General features: G+C 48.2%; 1 protein-coding gene across 6 annotated transcripts; it reads right to left on the bottom strand.

Moving 5' to 3' along the window:
• Window positions 1-689: 689 nt before the first annotated feature.
• On the bottom strand, window positions 690-24,233 carry YARS1 (tyrosyl-tRNA synthetase 1). Of its 6 annotated transcripts, none has more exons than XM_081335348.1 (15): window positions 24,109-24,163; window positions 23,787-23,888; window positions 22,529-22,592; window positions 21,765-21,911; window positions 19,009-19,184; window positions 16,545-16,674; window positions 15,980-16,060; window positions 15,334-15,426; window positions 14,074-14,209; window positions 13,072-13,157; window positions 7,791-7,926; window positions 5,787-5,884; window positions 5,487-5,680; window positions 5,249-5,390; window positions 693-3,356 (listed from the first exon to the last, which is right to left on the bottom strand). In XM_081335348.1, the coding sequence occupies exons 4-15, from the start codon at window positions 21,801-21,803 to the stop codon at window positions 3,246-3,248; spliced, it is 1,422 nt and encodes a 473-aa protein (XP_081191474.1). In that variant the 5' UTR covers window positions 21,804-21,911; window positions 22,529-22,592; window positions 23,787-23,888; window positions 24,109-24,163; the 3' UTR covers window positions 693-3,245. The 6 variants fall into 6 exon arrangements, with proteins under 6 accessions (XP_081191473.1, XP_081191474.1, XP_081191477.1 ...); XM_081335351.1 differs by having other exon boundaries at window positions 21,770-21,911; window positions 24,109-24,162; XM_081335346.1 differs by lacking the exon at window positions 22,529-22,592 and having other exon boundaries at window positions 24,109-24,233.

Raw genomic sequence — 24,233 nt, 5'->3', positions numbered from 1 at the left:
GGGGGCAAATGGGGCTGCCAAAGTGTATAGAATCTCAGTGGGAACGTTGGTTATTTTAAAATGGGAGGCCGAATAGCTGCCTTAATTTCACAGGCTCAAGACAGCCATCTTGCTGCTTGAAAACCTCCAGAACGGAGACAATTGCCAAGTTCTGGAGGGTTTGATTTTGAAGGTTAATGGATGTTTGCAAAGGGCTCTTTCGCCCCAAACCTTCCCCAGCTTGATCTGGGGGCCCCAAGCAAGCCCCAGCTGACATCTTTTTTCAGAAGAGCAAGAATTATTCTGAAGGAATTACGGGTCAGGGGCTTCCAAGGGGCGCGGGACAATCATGCCATTTCAACAGATTGGCTTCAGAGTACCATCCATCGTAGCAAAACCTCTTAAGGGCCGATTAGTTCAACTGTTGTACAGATGGAAACGGGCAGGAGGCCTGCCGGCCGCAGACGGAAGCGTTCCCACCTGTGGGCTGGCCTGGCCTCAGTTGATGCCTGAAGAGATGCAGAGCTGGGCTCCCGAGAGGCCTGGCGTTCCAGCCCTGCCCGAGGACCTTCCGCCAGGCCTTCCCTCTGGGCCCTGCCGAGACACCGGCAGCGAGCGGCTGCTTGGAAAGCAATGAAAACAAACGGCCTCAGTAAGAGGCAGTCCTCGGCTTACAACAGTTCATTTAGTGACTGTTCAAAGTTACAACAGCGCTGAAAAAAAGGGATTTGTGACCGTTTTTCACACGACTTGCAGCACCCCCAGGGTCACACGATCAAAATTCAGACGCTCGGCAGCTGACTCGTATTTATGACGGTTGCAGCATCCCGAGGTCACGTGATCAGCTTCTGCACCCTTCTGACAAAAGCGAAGTCAATGGGGAAGCCGGACTCCCTTAACCTCCGGGTTACTAAGTTAACAATTGCAGTGATTCACTAAACAACGGTGGCAAGAAAGGTGGTAAACTAGGGTGAACTAGGAACAGAAATTTTGGCTCAGTTGTGGTTGTAAGCTGAGGACTACCTGTACAAAAAGAGACATGTGATTCCGGCTCCGAGAGTTAGGAAGCACAGCCACGCTGGAGTTACTTAGAAAACAAACTTAAAAACTCGAAAGTTGATGCCAATTTGAGATTTAACAAGAAAGCGCTGCATTTCCTCACAACCGGAAAGGGTTGTGCATCATTGCCTCAAGTCTGGTGTGAGAATGTGGCTCTAGCCGGATTTCCTGGTACCCTCCTCCCCATCCTCCTCAGCCAGCACCTTCTCCTTCAATTGAGCATCCCCCCCCAACACAGCACACACCTTCAGCTTCCGCGTGCTGAGCATCCCTTCACAGGACCTGGCAGCCTGAATTATGTTATGCTGGCAGGGGGATGCTGGGAGTTGAAGTCCACCCGGTTTAAAGGTTCCAGGGATGAGAAACTCCGCTCTAGGTGTAGCTGCTGCTTTGGCACAGCAGTCCTGAGAACGATTTTCAAATCACGATTCAAGACCTTTTCTCTTTTTTAACATACAGCTTCCACAGCTGTATCCCGCTAGTCTGTTTTCAGCGGCAGAACGCGGACAACAGAAAGTTGGTCTGCCAGGAACATATTTTAGCACACCGAGGTAAATGTGCTTGCAACCCTGTCCCCAAATGCCCAAACTGGCCACTGCATTAGCAGACTGTTGCACGCCAATGTGGGCATGGCTAAAAGGCCATTCTAGGCTAAGGGCATCTACCCACTGCTCTGGAGAGGATTCGGGAAGACTGAGGTGGGCTAAAGTAGGGGGGTGGTCTGCCTGGGCAGTGACTGCAGCTTGCTGGGCCTGTGTGCCAGAGAGTGCCCCTCCCTCCGGAAGCGACGGTCTTTCTGTTAGGATCAGTAGGCAGAGAGGGACAAACACAGTTTTACAGATGCTACGAACACAACATTTACCTTGTTTGTGGGTATAAAAGAGTGATCAATAAAGTGGGTTATGGAATGAATGAAACTGGTGTGCGCAAAGGAGGGGGGGGGCAGGACGGTTGCACAGGCCAGACCAGCAGAGGGATTTGCTTCCTTCTCTCATGGTTTCAAACTTCCCCACCTTATTCCCTTTCTGAGCTTTGGATTGCTTTCCACAAAAGGGAAGCACATACCAAGCCACAGGTAGTCCTTGGCTTATGACCAGCCGCTTAGTGGCCATTCAAAGTTACAGCAGAAACCACCTGCCCCCAAGGTACTTATAACCCAAATTCCGACAGGCCTCCCCCGTGGTCATGGGACCGCATTTCAGATACTTGGCAACTAGCCTGCATTTATGGCCGTTTGTTGTGCCCCACAATTGTTGTAGTTGTCTGACCCATCGCGACCCCATGGACCTTCCTCCAGGCCTTCCTGCCCTTGAAACAACTTTGTTGCAAAAAAGGCAACTGGGCGATAACCTGCTTTACAACCATCCTAGTTTACAAATGGGCAGGCTCTTCTAGGGTCGTAAGTTGGGACCTCCTGCATATTCAAATGCCTTAAATCCCCCTGGTGCTTTGTAAGGTGCCGGGTCCCAAACGTTCAGGCCTTTGGTCTGCCTGTTTCTGTAAATCGCCTGCAGCTAATTTCTGGAGTTTATCTTGCATGGCCTAACAAAATTATTTTCTTAATATGGTTTGTGCAAGCATTCTAGACAAAATCCTTTTACGTCTTTTGCCCAGAAACCGAATCAAGTTTTTATCTCTGGAATACGATGCATCATTTACAGCAGGGGTGACCAGGTCTGGCAACCTGGTTTACAGAATAAGCCGATGCACGATCAGTTCATCTGAAAAGGGGGCGTTGCATTTTGAGACAAACATGACAATGTTTCACGACAGGCCTGACGGGTCTGCTCCTCCGAGGGAGCTCTTCTCTAGCCCGGATCCGAACTCAGGACAAGAGGTGAGAGCACCCCATCAGCTGGAGGGATGGCTGCTGTGGCAGTTGGCAGGAAGCAACGCCCCACAGAGGGAAGATTAGTCTGAAGGGGGGGGATCTCATTCTCCTAGAAGCAGCTTTTGTCACCTTCGCCAGCCAGTGAAAGGAAGCAACCGCCTCTTTCTCCCGCAACACACAGACAGACCTCAGTCACGTGGGGAGGGAAGGAAACCCAGGGCCCCGTCACTGCTGGAAGCGGCGTTCCTTCCTCAGCAGCCGCTTCATGATGTCCTGGGTCAAGTGCAGCTGCAGGAAGGACACTGATGGAAGCGCAGAGGAGGAGAGATGGGCAGGACACGGGGTGGTGGGCGCAGGAGGGGGGCAGGCTGGGGCTCTAGCGGATGCTGCCCCCTTTCAGAGATTTGCACGTCAGGTTCCCCAGAGCAGTCATGAGGTTCTTCCCCTTCCACTGGGCCACAAAGTTCTCCGAAATCTGGAGGTCAGCCTGGGGAGAAAAAAAGAAGGCGGTGCCAGGCTCAACATCAGAGACGGTCCCTAAGCACATTTGCTCAAAAAGCCCAGGCTGCCAGGGGCTCCGAAATAAAAGAGCCAACACAACACAGGTCCCTAGGCAACACACCCACAGGCTAGTCCTCGCTGCTCTCCTCTCCTTCCCACTGCTGCTACACCGCCTGCTGGGCCCTCCTGCCTCTTTCTTCCCCTGTTTTCAGCTGCTTATTTTCACAGAGGAACACACAACACCACAGCTGGCTGCCTCTGCCCAGCTTTTGTAGCCACCAGCTGCTGTGCTGGGGAGGGAGCAGCCTGAAGAGGACCGGGCAACAGCACCACAGGGCCGGCCAGCCTGTCCTCGCAAAAGGGCCAATTTGCAACGTGAGTGGTGTACTGTTGTGGATTTGGTTAGGATGGGAGGGTTAAGTTCAAAGTCTCCCTCGGACCTCAAAGCCTATCGATGGGGGCGAGTCGGCCTGTCTTAGCCAACCTGGGGGCAAACAGGCCAAAGAATTCTAGGCGGTCTTGGGGAAGGCAGGAAAGAGCCGTTTAAGGAGGGGCGACGGCAGTCCAGAGACTGAGGCAGCTGCGAGAAAGACACTCAAAGTAACTTTGTTTAGGGTCTGTCTGACCTTCTTCCAAATGTGTTTAAATGGTTTTGCCCTTGTTGCCTTGGCAGTGGAGCAGCCTAACTTCCTCAAGGTCACCTTCCTGTGTGTTGATGGCAGCTGCTGGAAGGACTCCAGAGAGGCTCTCTAAGTTGGTGTGATGGATGCAGCTATTGCGATTCCTAACGAATAGTTTCACTTTTACAAATTTCCCTAAGTAAAGAATCAGCGAAGCACACGATGGCTAGCGTGGTGTGCACATATACAGGATCACAGAATAGTGGGACTGGAAGAGACCTTGGAGGTCTTCCAGTCCAACCCCCTGCCCAAGGCAGGGCACCTTTTCTATCCCAGACAAACGAACAGTCCCATCTCTGACGATGGAGCGCCCACAGCTCCAGGAGGCGAGCTGTTCTCAGGAGATTTCTCCTGGGTTCCAGGCTCCATCTCCCTCTGACCAGCTTCCACCCATTGCTTCTGGTCCTGCCTTTAGATGCCTTGGAGAGCAAGTCGAGCCCCTCTGCTCTGTGACTGTCCTCAAGAACTGGAAGACGGTTACCACGTCTCCCCATCTCCTTCCTTGGACCAGACACACCTAGTTCCCTTCACCGTTTTGTACAGTTTAGCCTCCAGCCCCCTGATCATCTCTGCTGCTCTTCTCAATATGTGACGACCAAAACTGGCTGCATTATTCCAACGGTGGTCTTACAAGCCCTTGATCTTGATTCTATCCCTCTGTTGATGCATCCTAGTGTTGCGTTGTTGGCAGCTGCAGCACCACTGGCTCATATGTGATTGTCCACTAGGACTCCTAGATCCCTCTCACAGTTACTATTGTTGTTATGTCCAATAATTAACCTAATTATTTTGAACCTGCCATTGAACATCCATCAAAAATGGATCAAGACTTCCAAGCTTACTGTTCTTTTTCCAGAACTAGAAATAATGCCATTAAGTGCCTCCATCTCTTACACTTCCTTCTTCCTCTCTGGAGAGAGCAAAGAATTAACAGACCCCATAAAAGGCTGAGATGCTTTGAAGGGTTTGGCAGACTGCTCTTCCGTGGGACGTGTGTCAGCGCCGGTTTGCCACAAGCAGCCTCCTCCCGCAACAGCCCGAGCTCTTCCAATTGCTCCGAGCCCTTCTGCGGAGGCTGCTACGGCCACCCTTAGGATGACCACGCACACCTGGGCAAGGGGAGTTGTTTGGGTTGCCAACTCCAAGTTGGATGCCACTTCTGTGCAAACCTGCACCGAGACGGAGCTTCTCCACTTACCTGCAGCTTCTCAAATACTTTCTTCTTGGGCTTCAGCTCATCATCCGGTTGGCCATTCTCAAAGCCTTCCACAAAGACTCGTTCTCCAGGACAGGAGCCTGCTGGGGGGTCCAAGGGCTCCACTTGGCAGGGATCTCCAGAACTGAGGCGATGGAGAAAGAAGGCATCCATGGGAGAACATGAGTGCAATGTGCAAGTCGGGTCCAGCCCGAGCCCCTGCCCCACTTCCTTTGCCAACCTGAAAGCGCAGAGCAGCATGGCCTGGGACTCCACTCCCCGCATCTTCTGGGGCTTCATATTGCAGACCAGCACCACCAGCCTGTCCTGGAGCTCTTCCTTGGGCACAAACTCCACCAGGCCACTGACCACCGTACGAGGTTTGGCCTCCCCCAGGTCAATCTTCTCCACGTACAGCGTATTGGCATCAGGATGCTGTAGGCATCAGGACGGGAACATCAGGGACCAGCAGAAAGAGCCTCCAGTGTGACAGGCCTAACTTTAACAGCACCCACAAAGGGTGGCACCAAAAGCACCTCACCTTCTCAACACTGAGCACTCTGCCAACCCGGAGATCCACTCGGGACGGGATGACTTCCTCGGAGTCAGAGTTCTTTGTGGAGCCTTTCACGGCAGATTCTGCAAATAAACAGCAGAGAAAATAAAGGGTTTTTTTAAGGGAGCTGGAATTTCAAGAAGCAACAGCAGACTTTGGTGTGTTGAGCCAAACCAGCCTGGCCTCCATAAACTGAGGGCTGGAGGAAGCATAAGTTGCTCAGGACTTCAAACATCCTGATGTGTGATCAGCCAGAAAGGAAGGGAGGAAGTGAAAAGGAAAAATGGAGATTGAGCATGGCACAGACAAGGAACATGAACTTTTACACACACACACACACACACACACACACACACAAGCACACTGCTTCCGTACTGTGTAGAAGATAAGGGAGGAGGAGGAAAAAATACTGAACAAATTGTTGTTGTTAGCTGCGAAGTCGTGTCTGACCCATCGCGACCCCATGGACGACGTTCCTCCAGGCCTTCCTGTCCTCTACCATCTTCTGGAGTCCATTTAAGCTCACGCCTCCTGCTTCAGTGACTCCATCCAGCCACCTCATTCTCTGTTGTCCCCTTTCTTCTATTGCCCTCAGCCTTTCCCAGCATTAGGCTCTTCTCCAGTGAGTCCTTCCGAGCAGTCAGGGTTGATCTCCTCTAGGACCGACCGGTTTGATCGCCTTGCAGTCCAAGGGACTCGCAGGAGTCTTCTCCAGCACCAGAGTTCAAAGGCTCAAGATCAGAATTAAACTCGGAATTCAAAGCAACCTCAGAAGCTGAATCTCCTTAAGAGGAAAAGCTGTATTCATTTTTTCTTCTTTCAGTTCCGAAATCCTGTTTCAAAGAATCAGATCCTGGTTCCTGCTGAGCTACTGAAAGAGGAAGAATATGGATCTTGAGACTGGGAGGCATCTTCCTCCAGGGAATGGGAGCAAAAAAGCCCAGAGATTCACCTACACTGTCTTTGGAGACCTGCATCACTCTAGGGAAGGGTTCTCCGTTCTTGAGAACTAAATTCAGGCTGTGCTGGGATTTGAGTACTCTGGGTGAGCTTCACAGGGCGGTGCTGTGTGCTCAAGTCCCATTCAAAAATTCTAATTCAACTCTTCTTAGTTGATTCAAGAATTTAAAGATGTGGTGCAAAATAATGATTGAAATGAAATTTTCTAAATGACAACTTTTCACAGTTCTAGCAAACTTCCTAATCTCTCCTACAAAGCTTGGGTTTATAGAATGCCTAAAAAGTAAAGCTAGGTTTAAAAATATGATTTTTGCTCTTTTAGAGCATGCTATTTTAATGTGTAGCCCTGCTGGCTTGAGGTACAAGGCTTGCAAGAAAATTGGCACATCTTACAATCTTTGGTAGAAATGTTCTTTTGATCGAAAGCTTTGGGGAAAAAGGGGGAAACCCACTGAACAATTTTCTACAACGAATCCTGCTGTTGGTACATTATAATGTACATTATCCCCAACACCGATACAATATATAAATGGACTCAATTCCTGTTGCCACTAGGCTTATTACTGCAAAACTGTAAGCACATCTTTCTTTGGATCAGGGAAAGACACCTTTGTCTGAAAAATGAACACAATAAAGAACATAAAAAGACCTAAGATTAAGGATAAATGGAAATTATTTTTATCTATAATTCTCAGTTGCTTTTCCTTGGTATGGTTGGTATGCTTTTATTCTTGCTTTTGATGTTCTGATTTCAAATGAAGCCATGGAATACATCTTATTATTGCTGCCCGATTCCTATGCCTTTTCTCACTGAGGACTCTGCACTGCAGATGAGCTGTTCCATGCAGGCTGGGAAGGGGGGGGGGAAAGGGGGAACGGCACAAAGCAGAAATGGAGAATGCAAAGAAAAACAGAGAAATGTGAGAGGTGGGGGCTCTAAGCCCCAACCTTAGCTTGCATCTCGCTCACTAGACATGTGGCAGGCTAGTCCAGATGGAGCCCCCCGGCCCCAATTCTTGGGGACCTTACTTGCTGTGGAGGACTCAGGATATGCACAGCTAGCGAGTTTCTTCATTTGTGAGCTGCTGAACTTCTCTCTGATGGGATCCAGGAGTTTGTTCAAGGCCACCTCTATGGAATTTTTCAAGTCTCCCGGATGGACAACCTGATCACAAGATCAAAGCAGAAGCCATTAGTCATTCTTACACACCGTCTCTCTGCACAACTGTGTGCTGCCCTGCGTATCCTCAGTAGGGCTGCCTCCCTTCTGAACATGGCAGACAACGAAGTAAGAATTCATCTGACAAGACGAACTGAACAAAAGAGAAACTGGCATCTTCACATTCAAGCCCCCCCACAAGAAGGCTAGAATTTATTTATTTATTTGTTAAATATATTTGCTCCTATCTTGCCTTAGGGCTATTTAGGTGGCTTACAATAATAAAAAGGAAGAAAAATGAAAAGCATGTAAAGAGAAGCAAAATAGAATTTTAAAATAAACAGTGACAAAGGAACACAATGAGAACATATCAAGATGGACGGGTGGAGAGGAGAGAGCGGGGGGGGGGAGAGGAGAGAGGAGCCTGCCATCAACCCAGCAGCCCCCTCCAGCGTGGAACTCCCCCCCCCCAATTTGGAGCCCAGGCCACCCAGCAGAGCCGGCTCTTCAGGCTCTTGCAGAAGGAAGGGGGGAGGGGGTTGCCTCCAAAGGGGAGAGGGGGACGGGGGGGGGCGGCAGCGCTACGGCAGAGAAGGCTCTTCTTCTGGACCCGCCAGTCAGACTTCTTTGACTGACGGGATGCGAAGCAGGCGCCCTCTGCCAGCACAAGTGGGAGGGGCTTGTCCGGGGGGGGGCGAGGCGGTCCATCAGGCGGGCTGGGCCCAGGCCGTTAAGGGCTCTGAAGGCCCGAAACAACACCCTGGATTGCCCTTGGAAGCAGACCGGGAGCCAGTGGGGCTCACAGAGCAGAGAGGTGAGACTGCGCTCGCTCGCTGCCCCACTCTGCACCGGCTGAAGCTTCCCATGGACTTGGAGGGTAGCCCCACCCCGGAGCCCACTGGCATAGTCCAGGCGGGAGATGACCAGGGCTCGAGTCCTCACCCAGGAAAGGTTGCAGCTGGCGCACAAAGCGGAGCTGTGTCAGAGCTCTCCTGGTCCGCCTGCCACCTGCGCTTCGAGCAGAAGACATTACGTCCAGGAGAAGCCCCAGGTGGGGGGCTGGGTCTGAATGGGGGGGGGTTTGCAACTCTGTCCAGAACTAAGGATGACACACACTCGGGTCCCGAGGCTCCAAGCACCGCCCGCCACTGTGTCTTGCCAGGGTTCAGTCTAAGTCTGTTACGGAAATGATATAAAGTTTTCCCCAGTTCAGTCACTTCCGACTTTAGGGGGTGCTGCTCATCTGTTTCTTAGCTAAAGGAGCCAGCATTGTTGGAAGACCCTTCCGTGGTCATGTGGCCAGCATGCCCAGGCGCATGGAATGCTCTGCTTGCACTTGCATGCTTTTGGACTGCTAGGGTGGCAGGAGCTGGGGCAAGGAACAGGAGCTCACCCCATCACACGGTGCTCAGGTCTTAAGCCGGGGCTGTCAGCTTAAGGATAGTAACAGAGAACTTTTTAAAAAGTAGAATATTTGTTCCACAGAAAAGTATCTGTCGAGTCAATAACAAAAACAGTAAAAATCTTTTGGAATTCTGGCTTGCTGGGACTGAATAAGCTCAGCTGGGAACACTCCTTGCCTGTTTTTCGGATACTCAACTCCCTTGCACTCAGCAAGTAGCTCACTGCGGAACGTTAAGGACTCCTCATGGTTAGTTAATAGTTTCACAGAGGGGCTTCCGGTGGCTGCGCGGCGCCGGAGACAGCCTTCCCGGGCTGCCTGCGGCTCAGCTGAGTGATTTTCGCCCGAAACAGCGCCGATCAGCTGTTCGGGCGAATTTGAAGCCCCCTCCTCGGGAGAAGAGGAGGGGGTGAGGCCCCAGGTAGGGGTTGAGTTCTCCGGGGCCGCCCGAGCTTGTAGCTTGGGCGGCTGAAGGATTGAACTCCCCCGTAGCCTGGGTGGCTCCCAGCTGGTCAGCGTCTCTGCTCTGGACTTCATGGAGCAGAGCCAGGCGTCTGCGACCACCCCTGCCTGAAGGAAGGACTATGGAATAAAAGGAGCAGGCAGAGCGGTACAAGAGGAAAAGGTGAAGAGGATTATTATATTCTACTCTCTAGCTTGATGGACTTTTTAAACTTAAAGTGAAAGTGCGTCACAAGTGAAAAAGATGGCGGCTAAACCTCCCTCAAAAACTCTTCGGAGTGCTGGAACTTCTCCGGTACAACAATCATCATTGCAGGCGTTGCATCTTCCTGATGTATTGACATCGAAGGATTTACAAGATGCTCTTGAAAAACATGCCCAGGTAATTCTGGAATCAATGGGTGATAAATTTGCACAGATGGAGGCGAAATTGGAGAAATTGGAGGAGAGAATGGAAGAGAGGATGGAACAGAAGTTCAGGGTGATGAAGGCAGACATTTTGTCCTCAGTGTATAAAGTGGCTGAATGTGTGGAAGAATTGGAGGAAAAAGTGGAAGATTTGACTCAAAAGAATGCCATATTAGAAGCAAAAGTACTGGAGAATGAAGATTTAAGAGACAAAATGGACAGAGAATTGAGTCTTGCTCAATATTACCAGATGCAGTTTGCTGTTAGAATTAGAGGTTTAAAAGAGAATATTAAGGAAGATCTAAAGCAGCTGATTTCTGAGGCTCTGGAAGTGGTATTGAATCAGCCAGCATCTGAAATAAAGGGAGGCATGGATAAAGTGTTTCGTGTGAATTCATGGATTGCAAGACAGAGAAAGCTGCCTAGAGATGTGGTGGTTTATTTTACTAAGAGGGAAATTAGAGATGAAGTTATACAAGTTGCCTATGATTCTAAAGTGGTGATTGCTGATCAAGAAGTTTTGGTTTTAAAAGAAATTCCTCCAAAGATTTTAAGGAGAAGGAAGGATTTTATATTCCTCGTGCAAGAGCTCAAGCAACGAGATATAAGGTTCAGATGGGAGATTCCAGTTGGGTTGATGGTGATGTATGAAGGTAAAAGGTACCGTCTGATTACTGTGATGCAGGCGCGAGATTTTTATAATAACGTTTTAAAAGCAACCTCATTATCACTTCTGGAAGCTGCAAAGGGATCTGGAGAAGGAGAACATCAAGAGACTGAGGATGGACAGACAGAGGAGAATGGTGCTGGAGGAGATCAAGCTACAATTTCTTTGGATGATCCTGGAGAGCGGAGGGTGACGCGTGCTGCTTTAAAACGATCAAAAAGAAAATAATAAAAGAGCAAGACCAGCAGAAGTCTATGGAACTTCCACAACGAATATCTAGGAAGTTATCGCAATGGACACGTGGGAAAAGATTTGGGTTAGGAACGTAAAGAGAGAACTTTTATAACATGCTTTATAGATGGCATTTAGATCCTAAAAAGTTTGCAAGTATGTATCCGGACTATCAGCCAAAATGTTGGAGATGTGGAGATGAAGATGTTACATATTTTCATGTATGGTGGACTTGTAAAAAGATCAAGGCTTTTTGGATAAAAATTTGGTGGAATATGTAGAAGATTTTTAAGCAAAGGATAAAATTTTGTTCGCAATTTTTTTTTTTTTTTGGGGATAATTACGGACGTTACGGTTGTGGACACTAATTATGTGAAATTTAATTACGGCAGCAAGACTTTTGATAGCTCAGTAATGGAAGAAAGAGGAACTGCCGATTATAGGAGAGTGACTTCAAAGATTTTTGACCTGGCAGAGATGGTGTAGATTTTGGCCTAAGATTTTTCGCAAGAACGTTATATTATGGAATGGAGAAAATGGATTTATAGGGTTAAGAAGTTTCATGTAGCATTTGAATAAGTCTTCTTTCTTTTCTTCTTTTTCTATTTTTGTTTTTCTATATATATTTAATATATATATATATATATTATCCTATATAAGCTAGAGAGTGATGGATTTTAGAGTTTATGGATGTTAGTATATGGTTGTTTATGATTGTGTTTTTTTTATATACCTTGTATTTAGCTCTGGGAAGTCGGGGGGGGGGAGGGGGGGAGGGGGGAGAGGTAGGGGGGGAGGGAGAAGGGAGGGGGAGGGGGGATTTTTAAAGGAAAAATTGTATGTTAAAACTTTTTAATAAAAAATAGTTTCACAGATAGTTCTTAACGTATGACCATAATTGAAGCTGGAATTTTACAAGTTGTTTTTGTGGTGATCGTTAAGCAACACAGCTGTGGTTAAACCAACCTGTTTTCCACCATGGGCATTTTTGCAGGAAACATTGAAAACTGGCAAAACCCACCAAAAACCACAGTCTTATGACCACGGGACACTACAAATGGTCATAAATGCAAGCTGGTTACCGAAAACCTAAAATGCAATCATGTGATTTTGGGGCGGGCATCTGAACTTTGAAATCCGGTTGCAAATAGCTCTGGGGAGATCCGCTGAAACTCTGAACAGTTGCTAAGTACCAGTTATTAAGCAAGATTTACCTCTGTTACAACTTAGTAATATTGACAGAGAACTTTTAAAAACTGGATGCGATGGACACAAAGCAGTCCAATTTTTTTTGCTGCAAATTGTTTGCATGTCATTTACAGTACGTGGTGATGTTATCACACGAAGTACATAAATCTGCAAGACCCCCAACTCTAATTTAACAGATATCCTTCATCAGTGAACACCCCCTCCACTGAACTGTTTTTGTGTGTCCAAAAACAAGATTCCAGAGTTTCAATCTTTCTCCCACGTTTTATAATAGGAATTGGAAAATGAAGGGGACTTGCCATGTGCTTAGCAATTTTGTCTAGTCAATTTGCTTCCCATTTTGAACAAACCAGGGTGGTTTACAGCTGAATAAATCCCATTCATCCTGAAATATTTAGTGAGAGATATTGAGCAATATGTACAGTTTACCTGCTTGTTTCCAATAAGGTAGAATTCTAAACCATTTCAATTTATTATATGCAAACTGGCTCTTTGTTGTTCTACATCAATCTGATGAAAGCTATAAGAAAACATCTGCCTTTGCATTAATCTGACTTGCGTCTATTTTTAACATATAAAGGATGCGACTCTGGGACCAGCTCTACTAAGTATGCAGAATGACAGAAAGTTTTTCTCCAAACATCTGAAAGTAAAGTACAGCTAGGAAATTGCCACAAATTTTCTGCCTGAATACAGGGGAGGAAACCGGAGTTTGCAAAATCAAAGCAAGCAGCCCCAGCCTTTCTGACCCTGGAGCCGTCCCACTTATTACCTGCTCAGCAAAGTCCTTCTCAAGATCCCCGTAGCTCGTGTAAGTTTTATTTCCTCCCCACTTCTCATCTCTAAGGATCACAAACTCTACAAGAAAGTGAAGATGTCTGTTAAAGAAGAGGTCAGTCACATACATAAGCCCACATTTAATACCAGCATCCTCAAATATTCTTTTGGGTAAGATGATGCTGGGCATCACAACGACCTATAACGATGTCACTTAACGTCCACCTGACTGTGCCTCACCTGACTTCAGGCCAAACAGGTTCTTCACCAAGATCCAAAGGATGCAAAGTTCATTTCAGAGCCCCGGGAACCGGGGCAAACTTCACCTGGAGGACTGGGACCAATCCAGGCTGAAGATGGTAGATAAATTACAAAAGGAACCAAGACAGACAGTGGAATGGAAAACGATATTGATGTGGGAGAAGAGCCTGTTCGGCCTGGACAGAGGAGCTACAATTAGCAGTAACAGCACTTCCTGAAGCACCATCAGGTAGAGGAGCAAGAAGCCTCACTTTTCTGTGGAGTCCTCGGTGCTCCCCGAGTTTGTTTTCCTGCAGACATTTCATTACCCAAACTAGGTAACATCAGCAGCACTGGTGACGTTACCTAGTTCAGTCGTGAATTCTGCAAGAAAACCACCAAGCTCAGAAGAGCACCAAGGACCCCACAGATTAGCCCTGAACAGCAAACATTCTCCCCTACTGGTCCTTCACTTCTGTAATTCCCGCAGAAAGAATTACGAGGAGGTAGATTTTGACTGAATTAGCGACGTGGCAGATGGTCCCTCCCCCTCAGAGATCCCTTCTTTTGCCGCTGTAGAGCGATGCTCCTCCCCTCCCCCCGCTTCAGGATCCCGCAATGCTGCCAGGCGCATCCTTCGGGATTTCCCGCTGCTTAGGACTTCTTTTCTGGCTGGTAGAGAGACTGAGAGTTGGGTAGGAGGAAAGCAGCCTCCGTGCTCCCTGTGCTCCTGGCCAAGGCCCCAGCTGAGCCTCACCTGATCTGAGGGGGAAGAGCACGTGCTTGACGAAGGACAAGACCCCGTTGCTCTCCACATTTCCCGGCTCGCAAAAAGCCTTCTTGAGCTTCTTTTTCACATCCTCTTTTCGATCCAAAAGGTCAATCTTAGACTCCTAGAAAAGGGAGAAAGAGAGACACAACTTGAAGTGTTTTAAATAAAGAGGAAGTATAACAGGATTTCAATATATAGTTTTATATTAATCAATTACAGCATTGTTTCCCAACCTTGGCCACAGTCCCCATGAATGCATGCTGGCTGGGGAATTCTGGGAGTGGGCCCACTCACTTTAAAGTTGCTACAGCTGAGAAACCCCGGATTAGAGTTAATATCACAAGTAGATTGTCTACCCCTTGATAACCTTTTCTTTCTGGTTGCATTTTCACCGAGCGTGGGGATCACCAGCTGGAGTGCCCAGCCTCTCCCTGCAAGGCTCTGCTGTGGGGTGATGGCTGGGGAGTCTCCTGGGCGAGAGCCGTCTGAAATACCTGCAGGCCTATTCCTGCCACTGAGCAGGGTAGTGTTCCTGCCACATTTTGGGCACCATCAGATACAATGGATTTAAAAAGCAGCCACTGAACCAGGTGGACTCCACCGCTATATAAGGATTCATCAAATGCATTCATGTCAACAGGCTAATTTTGCTTCGAGGGTGTTCATTTGAGGTTAGCAAAATCACCTCACTCTTTCGAGGAAACGTAGTTTGGGATATTGGTTTCTTCTTCCTTTTTTTATCCCATTTATATCCCGCCCTTCTCCGAAGACTCAGGGCGGCTTACAATTTAAGCACAAACCAATGTGCTTAGCAATAGCCTTCATTCTATGTATATGCCTGCTTATTAGGGCTTTCGCCCCCCCCAAGCGGCATTATTACAAAGTCGGCTTATTGCCCCCAACAATCTGGGTCCTCATTTTACCTACCTCAGAAGAATGGAAGGCTGAGTCAACCTTGAGCCTGGTGGGATGCGAACCTGCACTAATTGCAGGCAGCTGGTCTTACTTAAGGAGGCATTAGCCCACTGCTCCACCAAGGCTCTTTCTTCATTTTTTCAAGTATTCTACTTGCCCCCCTCATTTTGTTTCTTCAATATACTCATCTAATTTTATCTGATTTATGAATCCCCTTCCTTCATACTCAGTTCGATTAATTACCCGTTCTCGGAGCGCCTCTGAAAACCACCCAAAGGGCCAGCCCAGGACAGCTCCCTCCCCGGCAGGCCTGGGCTGTTGGGGACCCACCTCTTCCGAGGAGCTCATCTTGCTGCCGGTCAGTCCAGGCACCATGGGGTTCATCAGATGGATGCGTTTTGTGTAGCCCAGGGACGGGAGGTACTACAGCAGAGCGAGAAACACACACCAACGTCACACACACACACACTGAGAGGTGGATGAAGGGACACAGGCCACTCCTCCAAGAAGGGGGCTGAAGTGGTGTCACAGGCCAAGCAACCAGAACTGCTTGTGGATTGGCCCCAGTAGCTCTTTTATTGTTGATCACAACAATATTACAAGACTGTCTGCCTTCCCTTGAGGAACGACATAGACCTAAAAGGGCCTGGCCTCAGAGGTTTCTTCCCCTGAACAGATGAAGCTGGATTGTCCCTCTCCTCTCCGTAGAGACCCCCTCCCCTTCAGCCGGGGCTTTCACCACACCTGGAGAGAAACTGCCCAAAGAATGCCCCTTCTGGACTGACTGGGACCCCTCGTGGGCCACGCTCAGTTCTTCTCCGGGCGGGGAGAAGATCCCATCAAATTGTGCTCACCCCTTGCTGGCAGGCAAGAACTCCTGGAAAATGTCTTGCACTAGCCATGGGACACCAGGTTATAAGCAAAGGCAACAGGATTTTGGCTAGCGAATTGGAGAAGGGGCAGCCTCTGCTCTCACCTTTTCTGCAAAGGTGAAAATTTTTCTCTGATCTACTCCTCCAAACTGTGCGTCAACTTTCAGGTACTCTTCATCCAGTGCCTGCAAGAGCAAGAAAAAAGGACTCCTTAGGAACTTTGAGAGAGTGCCCCCCATTTTGTGTTCACGAAATATCATGTGCAAGGGCCACAGCTGAGAGGCAACGAGCTCCAGAAGCTGGTCACGAAGAAACAAGTAGGCTGGCCATTTCCTTTGTTCAACCACAATTGACGTTCTAGTTTTTATGCAGCCTACTGTTAGTCTACGGAACATTTGCAAATGAAGCTCAGCTTGGAAATGAATTCACACATACGCCTCAGAAAGGTGCGTTGCTCCTCAAACACCGAGACTGGGGAAGTCCAAGGCTGAATCACTTCCAATTGACTTAAAACCAGGGTGTTTGTGCTGCTCTTATTGCTCTACAAGTGCTGGGCCCTGCACACATACTACGAACTCAGATTGTGTTTTTTTTAAAAGGTTGGCTAAACGTATGGCTGTCCCTTTCTATCTTCCAGGACCTGTGGTGGGTCCTTGAATGTTACTCTACCTGCAGCCCAGGGTAGAGAAGACCACTGAGGAGGGGGTGCTCCACTTGTTTCACCACTTCTGCGCCAGCTTTCTTGGCATCGTGCTGGGTGACAACAGAGGACAGTCGATAGACATCCAGGGTGTATTCCCTAGGCAGACGGAACGTAAGCCATGATCAAACGTCCTTCCTTTGCCAAAGATACAAACGGTCACGGGACTGCGGAGGTTAGTTTAGGGTACACAGGCCTTCATCAAATGGGCAGCTGATCCTTACATTCACTGGCAGAAAGGGAGGCCTCAACCTCCATTGTTAAGCGAGTAATTTTACCACCTTTTTGGCCACGGCTGTTTAAAGAATCACTGCAGATGATAAGTGAATCAAATGGTCATTAAGTGAACCTGGCTTCCCCCATTGACTTGCTTGTCGGAAGCCATCTGGGAAGGTTGCAAATGGCGACCACGTGGCCCTGGGACGCCGCACCCACCCGAAACACCTGCCGGCTGCCCAGTGGCTGAGTCTTCGTGGCCTGGCCCGGGGGAGGCTGCTGCAAGGACCGCTGCAAGTCACTTTTTCAATGTTGTTGTAACTTCAGGTGGCTGCTAAATGAATGGCTGTAAGCCGAGGATATCTGAATGTAATTCTTCAAACAAGGAAAGGCACCAACAAGGATGCTCATGTGCACCTATTTGTTCACTCTTCCTCTTGAAGAATTAGCAGAATGTCGGGGGAAAAATGAGGACATTTAACATCAATGTAAAAACAGGCCATCACATAATCCACCTGTTTGTAGTTCAAGGAATGCTTTCTTAGGAAACCAAATAGACAATATCTCATCTCAATTATGAATTTCATATATTGACAAATATAACTAAATTATATGCTGTGTTATTTTATCCTGATAAGAATGACATACTTTTAGAAAGTTATTGAATTTCTTATATAAGTTCACATGGATGGAAATATGTAGCAACACTTTACAAAGATTAATTTTTACTAGGCAAATAATTCATACTAGGCAAATGTTGGTTTATATAAAATTATAAAATCCAAGATCAAACAGGTTATACAATATGAACAAAACCATTAACAAAAGTTTAGGCATAAATTTGAAACATTTTTGTTGTTTCAGTTGAGAATTTACATTATTGGAAACTCAAATACTTGTCTAAGTGAATTAAATTACCAATGGAATTTAGTCATTTAGAACAGATCCCCAACCTTTCTCGGTTGGCAGACCGGAGGGAAAGGGAAGCATTTTACGTGTGTGTGTGCACACAAACAGGGCCGCCAGCACGCACAACGCAAACGTGGTGGTGCTAGTGTCTGCATGACACACGCTAGCATCGCCCCGGTTTTGCCGCGCGGGTGCTAGCGCTGCCGTTTTCACCACATGGAGCCATTTTCACCACACGGCGCCCCTTTTGCGTAGTGGTGGTGGCGCTAGCACGAGTGGGGGTATCTGCGTGCACAAACATGCGCACACTGGCCAGCCTATCCCACAGCCTGGTGGCCAGCAGGCCTTGGCCCGGAAGTGGGCCATGGCTCACAGGTTGGGACCCCTGATCTAGAGCAACAGCAATCCTCCTTGGAAGTAGGAAAGATTTCCATTAACCGTTATGTATATTTACTTATATCCCACCTTTGTATCTCTTAACCCTCTATAATTCCTTCAGTCACTCATGTCCTAGTTACCTCAGTTTGACTACTGCAATGTGAAGTATATAGGGCTGCCCTTGAAGACTATTCAGGAGACTCAACAGGTCCAATATTATTTAATTAACTTTATATAGCTGCTGCCCTGCCTTCTGGAATGAGTTTCCCCCATCCATCCCCCAGGCCCCTTGGCGAGGGAGAGCAAAGCCTTTCCCCAATCCATGCCATCTATCTGTATTGCTTGGCCTCTTTCATCCACCTTTTATGTTTTACTGATTTTTCTTATAAACAGCCTAGAACAGTGATGGCAAACCTTTTAGAGACCGAGTGCCCAAATTGCAACCCAAAACCAACTTATGTATTGTAGGGTGCCAGGTGGGCATGGCCCATTGGGTGGGTGTGGCCCACTGCATGGGCGTTGCCAATTGGGTGGGCGTGGCTGCGGTGGTAAAGGCAGACTGGGTGGGACTAAAAAGTTCGATCAATCAATTCCAACTTTGTGAGATCTTTTTTCCCCCTTCCCGCAAGATGAAATTGATTGAACCTTTTTTTTTGGCACATGGTGGTGGAGACCTAAAGCGGAAAGGTTTTATAAAACCCAGCTGAAGGCCTAGGACTGGACGATGGTGCGCATGGCCACAGAGAGGGCTCTGCGTGCCACTCTGCGTGTGCCATAAGTTCGCCACCACGGGCCTAGAGTCGTTGGGAGTCACGAGGCTACAAATATATTAAAAAAATAATTTTAAAAAATCTGCCTTTGGCATCAGATTCTATCTTTCCCAGGACTTCCCCTGGCAGGAAGAGGGCAGCTTCGGCCTGCCCAACTTACTTGCTGAGCTGGAAGTCGGTCCCTCGGACGAATCGGAGCTTCTCCAGAGGCACCCCAATGCTCTCTAGCATCGCCTTAATGACCCCCTCGTAATACTGGGTACGCAATTCCAGAAGTTCCCACGGAGCCTTCATGTTGTCTAGGTAGGCATGCAGGTCAGCGAACAGGATGGTCACCTGAGAGACAGGGGCGGGGGGGTTTGTCATATGGGCTGCTGTCCTTTGGGTGAGGCAAGAGGCGGCGATCTCTCTTCCCTTGCCCAGGTGTGAGGGCGAGTCTGGGAAGTCATAAAATCCCCCCCTACCCTTAAAGCCAAAACCAGAACAAAAAGGCAACCTGACTGGGGGAGGAGAGGATTTGAAGAGAGCCGTGTAACTCCAAGGCATCCTGTTCACTTCTTAAACCACCCCCAAAGTAGCCGAAGACTGCAAACTTAGATCCCCCCCACTCTGGGCAGTTCTGGAGCCACAAATAGGTTTTCAGCTGATCCCCACTACCTGCCTTGAGGGAAGGCCAAACCTGTTCTTTCCTCCAAGTCCCCAGAGAGGAAACTGAGGGGATTCAGAGTCAAGCACTGTTTACACTGAAGGCCCTGCAGAGTCTGCCAGCCTCCCCCTGCTGAGTGCCACTCCCACCAACCACAACTGGGCTACGAGCGCTTAAAGGCTCGATCTTTTCTGAAACCTAAAAAAAGCACAATTCCATTTATTCTATGCAGCTGCCCAATAATCCCTATCATTACCAACTGCAGCAAATTCTACTTAATGAATAAAAATCCCAAGAACAGGTGATTTCTGAGTTAATTCCAAAGAATTTAGGAGTCCCATGGAGCTGTGTGTTTCAGGTCACAGTTTAAATAGTTTGGTTGAAGGAATCCATCCGGTCAGCGGGACCCGACAGATTATATCCCAGAGTTCTGAAGGAGCTGGCAGATGTTATCTCACAACCATTGTAACATATCTTTAAAAAATCCTGGAGCACTGGGGAACTACCAGAGGATTGGAAAAGAGCTGATATGGTTCCCATCTTCAAAAAAAAAAAAAGGGGGGGGGGGAAAGACCCAGGAAACTACAGATCAATTAGTTTAACATCAATACCTGGGAAGACACTGGAAAAAACAATCAAAAACAGATCTGTGAATATCTAGAAACAAATAACATTATAACTAAAAGCCAGTATGGGTTTGTTAAAAATAGATAATGCCAAACCAACCTTATTTCATTCTTTGATAAAGTGACTAAATTAGTAGACCAGCGAAATGCTGTGGACATAGTATACCTAGACTTCAGTAAGGCATTCGACAAAGTAGACCACAATCTTGGTAAGCTAGAAAAAGGTGGAATAGACAACATCCCCACCAGATGAATCAGTAGCTGGCTGGCAAACCGTACTCAATGAGTAATCCTCAATGGCACTACATCCACATGGAGAGAAGTAAGCAGTGGGGTACCACAAGGCTCCATCTTAGGCCCAGGACTCTTCAATATCTTCATCAATTACTTAGATGAGGGAATAGAAGGGGAACTCATCAAATTTGCAGATGATACTAAACTGGAAGGAATAGCCAACGCCTCAGAAGACAAGCTCAGGATCCAAAAAGATCTTGACAAACTTGAACAATGGGCCCTATCCAACAAAATATTTAATGTGGAGAAATGCAAGGTTTTATACCTGGGCAGGAAAAACCAAAGGTACAAGTACAGATTAGGTGAAATCTGGCTCAAAAACAGTAACTGTGAGAGGGATAGAGTCCTAGATGATCACTTAAAGTTGAGCCAGCAGTGTGTGGCAGCAGCCAAAAAAGCTAATACAATCCTTGGTTGTATAAAAAGAGGCATAGAATCAAAATCACGTGAAGTATTAGTACAGCTTTATAAACCTTAGTAAGGCCATACCTGGAATACTGCATCCAGTTTTGGTCACATTACAAAAAAGATGTTGAGACTTTGGAAAAAGTGCAAAGAGCAAGTAAGATGATTAAAGGTCTGGAGACTAAAACATATGAAGAATGGCTGCAGGATTTGGGAATGGCCAGTCTAGAGAAAAGAAGGACTAGGGGTGACATGATAGCAGTGTTCCAGTATTTGAGAAGTTGCCACAAAGAAGAGGAGGGGGTCAACTTATTTTCCAAAGCACAGAAGGCAAGATAAGAAACAATGGATGGAAACCAATCAAGGAGAGAAGCAACTTGGAATTAAGGAGAAACTTCCTAACAGTGAGGACAATTAACCAGTAGAACAGCTTGCCTTCAGACGTGGGTGCTTCATCGCTTGAGGTTTTTAAGAAGAGACTGGACAGCCACTCGTTTGAAATGATATAGGAACTCCTGCATGAGCAGGGGGCTGGACTAAAAGAGCTCCAAGGTCCCTGCCAGCTCTATTCTGATTGACTGATTGAAATAAGATGATTGGGCCCACTAGGTCAACAGGAGTCAAGAGACATTCCTTTATCAAGGTACAAAGTATTTTTCTGCCCCTTCTTCCCTTCCCACCCTAGAGATACAGCTTGGTGTAGTTTATCTAGTGATCCAGAGTCACATATGGGGGGGGGAAGGTCCAAGGAGACACACTAGGGCAGTGTTTCTCCACCATGGCAGCTTTTAAGCGGGTGGACTTCAACTCCCAGAATTCCCCAGCCAGTTTTGCCTGTCTCCCTCTCCAGAGGTCTCCAATATTCCACAGGCCCTCCAGACCCATATGGAGACAGCAGTATGACTCCCCCCTAAGGATCCAAAGCAAAGGCAGAGTTGGCTCAACCTCACAGCCAGCCTTGAGGAAGTCTGCAATCTTGGACATGGGCACGAAGTAGGCGATGTGAGGCTTGCCCGTCGTGGCTGTCCCCCAGTAAATCTTCAGCTCCCGTTCTTTCAGGATGGCTTTCAATTTATCCTCTCCAAGAACCTCCTGCAAACACATAGGATTGTTTAGTATATCTGCTGGAATTTGCCAAAAGTCAAGATTAAATGCCTTGATTGCAGCAGAACTGTTCTCAAGGCCAGCAACCACAAAAGACCAGACTTGCACAAGAAATAACTAATGTTGCCTGAAAAGTCAAGGGATCCAAGCATGGCTCTTGCACAAGGGATCAGAAAGATACCTTGAGCTGACCAGAGAACTTTCTTTATTGCTACTGGCCTATTTACAAGAAACGTGCAAGACTAACTGCGCTCTCTTGAGAACAAGCTGATAAGCACTTCAGGATTCAGGAAGGAGGTCAGGTCTCCATCGTTTCCTCCCCTTCAGGGATTCCAACTCCACCTCCCCCCTTCAGCCAGATTCCACCACATTCCCTGGTCCCTGCAGAGAGCAAGAAATGAGACCTCATCACCGCCATTATCTAAATTGGTCCTGCAGCAGACAAGCGGCAAAATCAGGGGAGACTGCCCATGGCATTTCTGCGGCATGCTTTGTTCTGCACTCATCTTTTTTTATCACAACGCAGATTTCTAGCACGACCGAGAGGGTCTGTCTTAAAATCTTTACAGCGCTGGCTGAATAATATAGCCTTTCTGATAACTTACCCGAAAATGAATCTCGTGTAATTCAAAAGCTTGAGTCTTGCCAATGCTCCAAGCTTTCTCAAAACTCCGGGAAGGGGAAGGAAAAAGGAAAGGAGTCCTAAGCTCTCTCATGTGCCTTTACAAGTAGCCTCTGACTTACGAGCACAACGGAGCCCAAAATGTCCATTGCTAAGCTAGACAGTTATGCCCCATTTTATGAAATTTCTTGCCAATGTGATTAAGTAAATCACTGCAGTTGTTCAGTTGGTAATACGATTGTTAAGTGAATCTAGCTTCCCCATTGACTTTGTTCGTCATAAATACATGCCACTTGCCAAGCATCCCCCCCACCCCACCCCCCCGGATCTCCAGCCAAAGCTGCTCTGGTCAGCCCACTGAACCTTCGGCTGCTGTGGCATCTTCACCAAACACTCCACCATCACATCCATTGCTCTCCATGGCGGAGAGAGACAAGAGGCTCTAAAAGAGAGCCATGTTTTCTCTGGATGTCCTTCCTTACACAGATGGCTTCTTGATCAATTTCAAACTGCTCTTTACACCACCTTTGCTGAGGAATGCCTCGATGCCTCCGTTATGGAGCCCTTGCACAGGATGGAGGCCCCCCACGGGATCTGAACGCCTGGCAAGCTGCTGTCAGAGGAGTAGCTGACCACCAGAGTAGTGACTCGGGATGAAGATTGCCCGACCTGGCTTTTCAACTGCCCAAATGCCCAACATCGTCACCAACAAAAAGGCTTCCCTCTCCCCACTCCAACTGTTAAAATACTGATTTGTACAAGTAGTCCTCGACTTACAACCATTTATTTAGTGACCAAAGTTACAGCAGCATTGAAAAATGTGACTTACAATCAGTCTTCACACTTACAACTGATCAAAATTTAGTTGCTCGGCACCCAGCATGTATTAGGACAGTTGCAGTACCCTGGGGTCACGCGATGGCCGTTTCTGACCTTCCCAGCCGGCATCCAGCAAGCAAAGTCAACTGGGAAAGCCGGATTCACTTAAAGACTGCACGAGTCACTTAACAACTGCAGGGATTTGCTTAACAATCATGCCCCCAAAGTCATAAAATTGGATCTCATTTATCAACCGTTCTGCTTAACAGCAGAAAATCTGGTCTCAACTGCGGTTACAAGCACTGAAAAATGCGACTTACAACCAGTTCTTCGAGTAATAACTTGAACTTAGGGCCTGTCCAGTTTAAGGGCTAATTTCTTCCTGTCCCCTTGAATCCCCCCCCCCCGGCCCAGCCAAGCACCTGCAAGTTCCGGGTGATCAGGTGAAGCCTCTCCTGGGCGCTCAGCTCCTCCCCCATGGCGACGCCCCGCCAGCTGCTGGCTCGCTCCGCGGCCTCCCGAGTCTGCAAGCCCGACGAAAAGCCCGTTAGTGCCGGGAAGGACGGGGGGAGCCCCTCTCCGCCGCCCCAGCCCTGAGGACCAAGCGGGGAGACCAGAAAGGCGGCAGGCAGGCCAGGCCCACCGAGGCTCCCGCAGGCCCCCCCTCCCTCCCCCCCTCCCTCCGGCCAGCGGGGCTCCCTCGGGCAGGGCAGAGGCCGGCCGCGGGGGCGGAAGGAAGCCAACCTCTGGCGCGCCGGTCCCCGAGCTGCCTCCCGGCCGGCGCTCCCCGCGCGTTGCGTCAGCCGCCGCTCGGCGCTCCGCTCCCCGGCCTGCGCGCGCTTCCACCACCCCCGAAAGGCCGATCGGAG

Source organism: Vipera berus (genome assembly GCF_964194415.1).
Source record: "Vipera berus genome assembly, chromosome: 9".
In the NCBI taxonomy this organism is placed as follows: Eukaryota; Metazoa; Chordata; class Lepidosauria; order Squamata; family Viperidae; genus Vipera; species Vipera berus.
The sequence above is the reverse complement of the archived record's forward strand: the minus strand, read 5'-3'. Positions and strand labels throughout refer to the sequence as shown.

What these genes read in the sequence shown, in the direction of transcription:
- YARS1 (XM_081335346.1), bottom strand. Translation starts at nt 23,843, where the DNA reads ATGGGGGAGGAGCTGAGCGCCCAGGAGAGGCTTCACCTGATCACCCGG. An exon ending in TGATCACCCGGAACTTGCAG is followed by an intron (nt 21,912 to 23,786) that starts GTGCTTGGCTGG and finishes ATGTGTTTGCAG; the next exon opens with GAGGTTCTTGGAGAGGATAA. An exon ending in ACCGACTTCCAGCTCAGCAA is followed by an intron (nt 16,675 to 19,008) that starts GTAAGTTGGGCA and finishes CCGTCTGCCTAG; the next exon opens with GGAATACACCCTGGATGTCT.